The sequence below is a fragment of the Telmatherina bonti genome, assembly GCF_933228915.1.
Source record: "Telmatherina bonti genome assembly, chromosome: 16".
In the NCBI taxonomy this organism is placed as follows: Eukaryota; Metazoa; Chordata; class Actinopteri; order Atheriniformes; family Telmatherinidae; genus Telmatherina; species Telmatherina bonti.
In genome coordinates this window covers 79356-89955 of record NC_136614.1, presented here as the reverse complement: position 1 = coordinate 89955, position 10600 = coordinate 79356, and the positions used below count along the sequence as shown (strand labels likewise).

At 49.8% G+C, this 10600-nt stretch overlaps 1 protein-coding gene across 1 annotated transcript in view; it reads left to right on the top strand.

Annotated features, from left to right (window-relative positions):
• Positions 1-746: 746 nt before the first annotated feature.
• flvcr1 (FLVCR choline and heme transporter 1) overlaps positions 747-10600 on the top strand; it is a gene marked incomplete at both ends in the record, with an annotated part of 51179 nt that continues 41325 nt past the window's right edge. Inside the window, 2 exons of the mRNA XM_079255673.1 lie at positions 747-1421; positions 1555-1699. Coding sequence (XP_079111799.1) covers positions 747-1421; positions 1555-1699 — 820 coding nt within the window. The remainder of the gene's footprint in view (positions 1422-1554; positions 1700-10600) is intronic.

Genomic DNA, 10600 nt, shown 5'->3' with positions numbered 1-10600 from the left:
AAAACTGGTTCACGCTTTTGTTACTTCGAGACTAGATTACTGTAACTCTCTATTACTGGGCTGTCCTAAATATGCCCTGAAAAGCCTTCAGCTGATCCAGAATTCTGCAGCCAGAGTCCTGACCAGAACCAGCATGAGAGATCATATTTCTCCAGTTTTAGCCTCTCTTCATTGGCTGCCTGTTGAATCTAGAATAGAATTTAAAATCCTTCTCCTTACATATAAAGCCCTCCACAACCAGGCACCACTATATATCAAAGACCTCATAGTTCCTTATATACCAAGCAGAGTACTTCGTTCGCAGACTGCAGGCTTACTTGTGGTTCCTAGAGTCTCAAAGAGCCGAGCAGGAGGCAGAGCCTTTGGTTAGCAGGCCCCTCTCTTACACACACACAAACACACACACAACTACATACGTGTTGTGTAACTAAAAGTGTACTTCCGGTCCGGACCCCTCTGCAGGTGTTTGGGTAACCAGGTGACGTTTGGGTGTCTCGTGAGCACTGACTGCCTCCACGTGGTCACACATGCGCGCGCACATGCAGCGTAACTAGACAACGCGCTGCTGGCTCTTCCTATTGGCTCATCAGCATCGGACGGAGTCAGCTGGGCGGACCGGCTCAGCAGGAGCAGATGGAGGCGCTGACTCAGCAGACCTAAAGCTGCCAGGCAGCGCACGCGCCTTCATGTCTTCTCTTATCTCTTCCGGTTGATGGTCAGAGTAAAACAGAGGAAACCAAGCCGTTATGGTTGCCGGGGAGCTCGTGCAGGAGCACCTGCGCGCGGAAACCGGCGCACCTGACGACACCGCGGTCAGGAAGAGTCCCGAACTGGACGGAACCGCTCATCTGTTCTCGGATCTGTCTCACGGAGCTGCGCGGGCGGGCGGGGACACGGACAGGAGCCGGGAGCAGGAGTCGCTGCCGGATGAGAAGGAGGCGATGCTGCCGCGAGGAGCGTCGGAGGAGGAGCAGAGACTGGAGACCAGACTGTACCGGCGCCGCTTCGCCGTGCTGGCCGTCTTCAGCCTGTACTCCCTGGTGAACGCCTTCCAGTGGATCCAGTACAGCATCATCACCAACGTCTTCACGCGCTTCTACCGCGTGACCAACGACAAGGTGGACTGGCTCTCCATCGTCTACATGGTGGCCTACGTGCCGCTCATCTTCCCCGCGACCTGGTTGCTGGACCGCAGGGGTCTCCGCCTGACGGCCCTGCTGGGCGCCGGCCTCAACTGCGCCGGCGCGTGGCTCAAGTGTGCCAGCGCGAGCCCGGAGCGCTTCGGCGTCACCGTCACCGCGCAGGTCATCTGCTCCGTGGCGCAGGTCTTCATCCTCGGGTTGCCGTCCCGCATCGCCTCGGTCTGGTTTGGACCCAGAGAGGTCTCCACCGCGTGCGCGACAGCCGTGCTTGGGAACCAGGTGAGCGAATGTGACGGTAATGCGTGCGTGCGTGTGTGTGTGTGTGTGTGTGTGTGTGTGTGCGCGTGTGTGCGTGCGTGCGTGGTCTAGAGTAGAGTCCGGTTCTGGAGAAGATCTATGTTTCTGTCTCTAGTTAGGGACGGCCATCGGCTTCCTCCTGCCTCCGGTTCTGGTTCCCAACACGCCCCATGATGAAGAGCTGACGGCCCGCAACATCAGCATCATGTTCTACAGCACAGCCGGGGTGTCCACGGGCCTCTTCATCCTCACCCTGATAGGTAACATCATCATCCTCACCTCTTCATCCTCACCCTGATAGGTAACATCATCATCCTCGCCTCTTCATCCTCACCCTGATAGGTAACATCATCATCCTCGCCTCTTCATCCTCACCCTGATAGGTAACATCATCATCCTCACCTCTTCATCCTCACCCTGATAGGTAACATCATCATCCTCACCTCTTCATCCTCACCCTGATAGGTAACATCATCATCCTCACCTCTTCATCCTCACCCTGATAGGTAACATCATCATCCTCACCTCTTCATCCTCACCCTGATAGGTAACATCCTCATCCTCACCTCTTCATCCTCACCCTGATAGGTAACATCATCATCCTCACCCTGATAGGTAACATCCTCATCCTCGCCTCTTCATCCTCACCCTGATAGGTAACATCATCATCCTCACCTCTTCATCCTCACCCTGATAGGTAACATCATCATCCTCACCTCTTCATCCTCACCCTGATAGGTAACATCATCATCCTCACCCTGATAGGTAACATCCTCATCCTCACCTCTTCATCCTCACCCTGATAGGTAACATCATCATCCTCACCTCTTCATCCTCACCCTGATAGGTAACATCATCATCCTCACCTCTTCATCCTCACCCTGATAGGTAACATCATCATCCTCACCCTGATAGGTAACATCCTCATCCTCGCCTCTTCATCCTCACCCTGATAGGTAACATCCTCATCCTCGCCTCTTCATCCTCACCCTGATAGGTAACATCATCATCCTCACCTCTTCATCCTCACCCTGATAGGTAACATCATCATCCTCGCCTCTTCATCCTCACCCTGATAGGTAACATCCTCATCCTCGCCTCTTCATCCTCACCCTGATAGGTAACATCATCATCCTCACCTCTTCATCCTCACCCTGATAGGTAACATCCTCATCCTCACCTCTTCATCCTCACCCTGATAGGTAACATCATCATCCTCACCTCTTCATCCTCACCCTGATAGGTAACATCCTCATCCTCGCCTCTTCATCCTCACCCTGATAGGTAACATCATCATCCTCACCTCTTCATCCCCACCCTGATAGGTAACATCATCATCCTCACCTCTTCATCCCCACCCTGATAGGTAACATCATCATCCTCGCCTCTTCATCCTCACCCTGATAGGTAACATCATCATCCTCACCTCTTCATCCCCACCCTGATAGGTAACATCATCATCCTCGCCTCTTCATCCCCACCCTGATAGGTAACATCATCATCCTCACCTCTTCATCCTCACCCTGATAGGTAACATCCTCATCCTCGCCTCTTCATCCTCACCCTGATAGGTAACATCATCATCCTCGCCTCTTCATCCTCACCCTGATAGGTAACATCATCATCCTCGCCTCTTCATCCTCACCCTGATAGGTAACATCCTCATCCTCACCTCTTCATCCCCACCCTGATAGGTAACATCCTCATCCTCGCCTCTTCATCCTCACCCTGATAGGTAACATCATCATCCTCACCTCTTCATCCTCACCCTGATAGGTAACATCCTCATCCTCACCTCTTCATCCTCACCCTGATAGGTAACATCATCATCCTCACCTCTTCATCCCCACCCTGATAGGTAACATCCTCATCCTCACCTCTTCATCCTCACCCTGATAGGTAACATCATCATCCTCACCTCTTCATCCTCACCCTGATAGGTAACATCATCATCCTCGCCTCTTCATCCTCACCCTGATAGGTAACATCCTCATCCTCACCTCTTCATCCCCACCCTGATAGGTAACATCCTCATCCTCGCCTCTTCATCCTCACCCTGATAGGTAACATCATCATCCTCGCCTCTTCATCCTCACCCTGATAGGTAACATCATCATCCTCGCCTCTTCATCCTCACCCTGATAGGTAACATCCTCATCCTCACCTCTTCATCCCCACCCTGATAGGTAACATCCTCATCCTCGCCTCTTCATCCTCACCCTGATAGGTAACATCATCATCCTCACCTCTTCATCCTCACCCTGATAGGTAACATCCTCATCCTCACCTCTTCATCCCCACCCTGATAGGTAACATCATCATCCTCACCTCTTCATCCCCACCCTGATAGGTAACATCCTCATCCTCGCCTCTTCATCCTCACCCTGATAGGTAACATCATCATCCTCACCTCTTCATCCTCACCCTGATAGGTAACATCCTCATCCTCACCTCTTCATCCTCACCCTGATAGGTAACATCATCATCCTCACCTCTTCATCCTCACCCTGATAGGTAACATCCTCATCCTCGCCTCTTCATCCTCACCCTGATAGGTAACATCCTCATCCTCACCTCTTCATCCTCACCCTGATAGGTAACATCATCATCCTCACCTCTTCATCCTCACCCTGATAGGTAACATCCTCATCCTCGCCTCTTCATCCTCACCCTGATAGGTAACATCCTCATCCTCACCTCTTCATCCTCACCCTGATAGGTAACATCCTCATCCTCGCCTCTTCATCCTCACCCTGATAGGTAACATCCTCATCCTCGCCTCTTCATCCTCACCCTGATAGGTAACATCATCATCCTCACCTCTTCATCCTCACCCTGATAGGTAACATCCTCATCCTCACCTCTTCATCCTCACCCTGATAGGTAACATCATCATCCTCACCTCTTCATCCTCACCCTGATAGGTAACATCCTCATCCTCGCCTCTTCATCCTCACCCTGATAGGTAACATCATCATCCTCACCTCTTCATCCTCACCCTGATAGGTAACATCATCATCCTCGCCTCTTCATCCTCACCCTGATAGGTAACATCCTCATCCTCGCCTCTTCATCCTCACCCTGATAGGTAACATCCTCATCCTCGCCTCTTCATCCTCACCCTGATAGGTAACATCATCATCCTCACCTCTTCATCCTCACCCTGATAGGTAACATCATCATCCTCACCTCTTCATCCTCACCCTGATAGGTAACATCCTCATCCTCGCCTCTTCATCCTCACCCTGATAGGTAACATCCTCATCCTCGCCTCTTCATCCTCACCCTGATAGGTAACATCATCATCCTCACCTCTTCATCCTCACCCTGATAGGTAACATCATCATCCTCACCTCTTCATCCTCACCCTGATAGGTAACATCCTCATCCTCGCCTCTTCATCCTCACCCTGATAGGTAACATCCTCATCCTCACCTCTTCATCCTCACCCTGATAGGTAACATCATCATCCTCGCCTCTTCATCCTCACCCTGATAGGTAACATCCTCATCCTCGCCTCTTCATCCTCACCCTGATAGGTAACATCATCATCCTCACCTCTTCATCCCCACCCTGATAGGTAACATCATCATCCTCACCTCTTCATCCTCACCCTGATAGGTAACATCCTCATCCTCGCCTCTTCATCCTCACCCTGATAGGTAACATCATCATCCTCACCTCTTCATCCTCACCCTGATAGGTAACATCATCATCCTCACCTCTTCATCCTCACCCTGATAGGTAACATCCTCATCCTCGCCTCTTCATCCTCACCCTGATAGGTAACATCCTCATCCTCGCCTCTTCATCCTCACCCTGATAGGTAACATCCTCATCCTCGCCTCTTCATCCTCACCCTGATAGGTAACATCATCATCCTCACCCTGATAGGTAACATCATCATCCCCACCCTGATAGGTAACATCATCATCCTCGCTTCTTCATCCTCACCCTGATAGGTAACATCCTCATCCTCACCTCTTCATCCTCACCCTGATAGGTAACATCCTCATCCTCGCCTCTTCATCCTCACCCTGATAGGTAACATCCTCATCCTCACCTCTTCATCCTCACCCTGATAGGTAACATCCTCATCCTCACCTCTTCATCCTCACCCTGATAGGTAACATCCTCATCCTCACCTCTTCATCCTCACCCTGATAGGTAACATCCTCATCCTCGCCTCTTCATCCTCACCCTGATAGGTAACATCCTCATCCTCGCCTCTTCATCCTCACCCTGATAGGTAACATCCTCATCCTCACCCTGATAGGTAACATCATCATCCTCGCCTCTTCATCCCCACCCTGATAGGTAACATCATCATCCTCACCTCTTCATCCTCACCCTGATAGGTAACATCCTCATCCTCACCTCTTCATCCTCACCCTGATAGGTAACATCATCATCCTCGCCTCTTCATCCTCACCCTGATAGGTAACATCATCATCCTCACCTCTTCATCCTCACCCTGATAGGTAACATCATCATCCTCACCTCTTCATCCTCACCCTGATAGGTAACATCCTCATCCTCGCCTCTTCATCCCCACCCTGATAGGTAACATCCTCATCCTCACCTCTTCATCCTCACCCTGATAGGTAACATCCTCATCCTCACCTCTTCATCCTCACCCTGATAGGTAACATCCTCATCCTCGCCTCTTCATCCTCACCCTGATAGGTAACATCATCATCCTCGCCTCTTCATCCTCACCCTGATAGGTAACATCATCATCCTCACCTCTTCATCCTCACCCTGATAGGTAACATCATCATCCTCACCTCTTCATCCTCACCCTGATAGGTAACATCATCATCCTCGCCTCTTCATCCTCACCCTGATAGGTAACATCATCATCCTCACCTCTTCATCCTCACCCTGATAGGTAACATCATCATCCTCACCTCTTCATCCTCACCCTGATAGGTAACATCATCATCCTCGCCTCTTCATCCTCACCCTGATAGGTAACATCATCATCCTCGCCTCTTCATCCTCACCCTGATAGGTAACATCATCATCCTCGCCTCTTCATCCTCACCCTGATAGGTAACATCATCATCCTCGCCTCTTCATCCTCACCCTGATAGGTAACATCCTCATCCTCGCCTCTTCATCCTCACCCTGATAGGTAACATCCTCATCCTCGCCTCTTCATCCTCACCCTGATAGGTAACATCCTCATCCTCGCCTCTTCATCCTCACCCTGATAGGTAACATCATCATCCTCGCCTCTTCATCCTCACCCTGATAGGTAACATCATCATCCTCGCCTCTTCATCCTCACCCTGATAGGTAACATCATCATCCTCACCCTGATAGGTAACATCCTCATCCTCACCTCTTCATCCTCACCCTGATAGGTAACATCATCATCCTCACCTCTTCATCCTCACCCTGATAGGTAACATCCTCATCCTCACCCTGATAGGTAACATCCTCATCCTCGCCTCTTCATCCTCACCCTGATAGGTAACATCCTCATCCTCACCTCTTCATCCTCACCCTGATAGGTAACATCATCATCCTCACCCTGATAGGTAACATCCTCATCCTCACCTCTTCATCCTCACCCTGATAGGTAACATCATCATCCTCACCCTGATAGGTAACATCCTCATCCTCACCTCTTCATCCTCACCCTGATAGGTAACATCCTCATCCTCACCTCTTCATCCTCACCCTGATAGGTAACATCCTCATCCTCACCTCTTCATCCTCACCCTGATAGGTAACATCATCATCCTCACCCTGATAGGTAACATCCTCATCCTCACCTCTTCATCCTCACCCTGATAGGTAACATCATCATCCTCACCCTGATAGGTAACATCATCATCCTCACCTCTTCATCCTCACCCTGATAGGTAACATCTTCATCCTCACCCTGATAGGTAACATCATCATCCTCACCCTGATAGGTAACATCCTCATCCTCACCTCTTCATCCTCACCCTGATAGGTAACATCATCATCCTCACCTCTTCATCCTCACCCTGATAGGTAACATCATCATCCTCACCCTGATAGGTAACATCATCATCCTCACCTCTTCATCCTCACCCTGATAGGTAACATCTTCATCCTCACCCTGATAGGTAACATCATCATCCTCACCCTGATAGGTAACATCCTCATCCTCACCTCTTCATCCTCACCCTGATAGGTAACATCCTCATCCTCACCTCTTCATCCTCACCCTGATAGGTAACATCATCATCCTCACCCTGATAGGTAACATCCTCATCCTCACCTCTTCATCCTCACCCTGATAGGTAACATCCTCATCCTCACCTCTTCATCCTCACCCTGATAGGTAACATCCTCATCCTCACCTCTTCATCCTCACCCTGATAGGTAACATCCTCATCCTCGCCTCTTCATCCTCACCCTGATAGGTAACATCCTCATCCTCACCTCTTCATCCTCACCCTGATAGGTAACATCCTCATCCTCACCTCTTCATCCTCACCCTGATAGGTAACATCATCATCCTCACCCTGATAGGTCACATCATCATCCTCACCTCTTCATCCCCACCCTGATAGGTAACATCATCATCCTCACCTCTTCATCCTCACCCTGATAGGTAACATCATCATCCTCACCTCTTCATCCTCACCCTGATAGGTAACATCATCATCCTCACCTCTTCATCCTCACCCTGATAGGTAACATCATCATCCTCGCCTCTTCATCCTCACCCTGATAGGTAACATCATCATCCTCACCCTGATAGGTAACATCATCATCCTCACCTCTTCATCCTCACCCTGATAGGTAACATCCTCATCCTCACCTCTTCATCCTCACCCTGATAGGTAACATCATCATCCTCACCCTGATAGGTAACATCATCATCCTCGCCTCTTCATCCTCACCCTGATAGGTAACATCATCATCCTCACCTCTTCATCCTCACCCTGATAGGTAACATCCTCATCCTCACCTCTTCATCCTCACCCTGATAGGTAACATCATCATCCTCACCTCTTCATCCTCACCCTGATAGGTAACATCATCATCCTCACCTCTTCATCCTCACCCTGATAGGTAACATCATCATCCTCACCTCTTCATCCCCACCCTGATAGGTAACATCCTCATCCTCGCCTCTTCATCCTCACCCTGATAGGTAACATCATCATCCTCGCCTCTTCATCCTCACCCTGATAGGTAACATCATCATCCTCGCCTCTTCATCCTCACCCTGATAGGTAACATCATCATCCTCGCCTCTTCATCCTCACCCTGATAGGTAACATCATCATCCTCGCCTCTTCATCCTCACCCTGATAGGTAACATCATCATCCTCACCTCTTCATCCTCACCCTGATAGGTAACATCCTCATCCTCACCTCTTCATCCTCACCCTGATAGGTAACATCATCATCCTCGCCTCTTCATCCTCACCCTGATAGGTAACATCCTCATCCTCACCTCTTCATCCTCACCCTGATAGGTAACATCCTCATCCTCACCTCTTCATCCTCACCCTGATAGGTAACATCCTCATCCTCACCTCTTCATCCTCACCCTGATAGGTAACATCCTCATCCTCACCTCTTCATCCTCACCCTGATAGGTAACATCATCATCCTCACCCTGATAGGTAACATCCTCATCCTCACCTCTTCATCCTCACCCTGATAGGTAACATCATCATCCTCACCTCTTCATCCTCACCCTGATAGGTAACATCTTCATCCTCACCCTGATAGGTAACATCCTCATCCTCACCTCTTCATCCTCACCCTGATAGGTAACATCCTCATCCTCACCTCTTCATCCTCACCCTGATAGGTAACATCCTCATCCTCACCTCTTCATCCTCACCCTGATAGGTAACATCATCATCCTCACCCTGATAGGTAACATCCTCATCCTCACCTCTTCATCCTCACCCTGATAGGTAACATCTTCATCCTCACCCTGATAGGTAACATCCTCATCCTCACCTCTTCATCCTCACCCTGATAGGTAACATCCTCATCCTCACCTCTTCATCCTCACCCTGATAGGTAACATCATCATCCTCACCTCTTCATCCTCACCCTGATAGGTAACATCCTCATCCTCACCCTGATAGGTAACATCCTCATCCTCGCCTCTTCATCCTCACCCTGATAGGTAACATCCTCATCCTCACCTCTTCATCCTCACCCTGATAGGTAACATCATCATCCTCACCCTGATAGGTAACATCCTCATCCTCACCTCTTCATCCCCACCCTGATAGGTAACATCCTCATCCTCACCCTGATAGGTAACATCCTCATCCTCGCCTCTTCATCCTCACCCTGATAGGTAACATCCTCATCCTCACCTCTTCATCCTCACCCTGATAGGTAACATCCTCATCCTCACCTCTTCATCCTCACCCTGATAGGTAACATCCTCATCCTCACCTCTTCATCCTCACCCTGATAGGTAACATCCTCATCCTCGCCTCTTCATCCTCACCCTGATAGGTAACATCCTCATCCTCGCCTCTTCATCCTCACCCTGATAGGTAACATCATCATCCTCACCCTGATAGGTAACATCATCATCCTCACCCTGATAGGTAACATCATCATCCTCACCTCTTCATCCTCACCCTGATAGGTAACATCATCATCCTCACCTCTTCATCCTCACCCTGATAGGTAACATCATCATCCTCACCTCTTCATCCTCACCCTGATAGGTAACATCATCATCCTCACCTCTTCATCCTCACCCTGATAGGTAACATCCTCATCCTCACCTCTTCATCCTCACCCTGATAGGTAACATCATCATCCTCACCTCTTCATCCTCACCCTGATAGGTAACATCATCATCCTCACCTCTTCATCCTCACCCTGATAGGTAACATCATCATCCTCACCTCTTCATCCTCACCCTGATAGGTAACATCATCATCCTCACCTCTTCATCCTCACCCTGATAGGTAACATCCTCATCCTCGCCTCTTCATCCTCACCCTGATAGGTAACATCATCATCCTCACCTCTTCATCCTCACCCTGATAGGTAACATCCTCATCCTCACCTCTTCATCCTCACCCTGATAGGTAACATCCTCATCCTCGCCTCTTCATCCTCACCCTGATAGGTAACATCCTCATCCTCACCTCTTCATCCTCACCCTGATAGGTAACATCCTCATC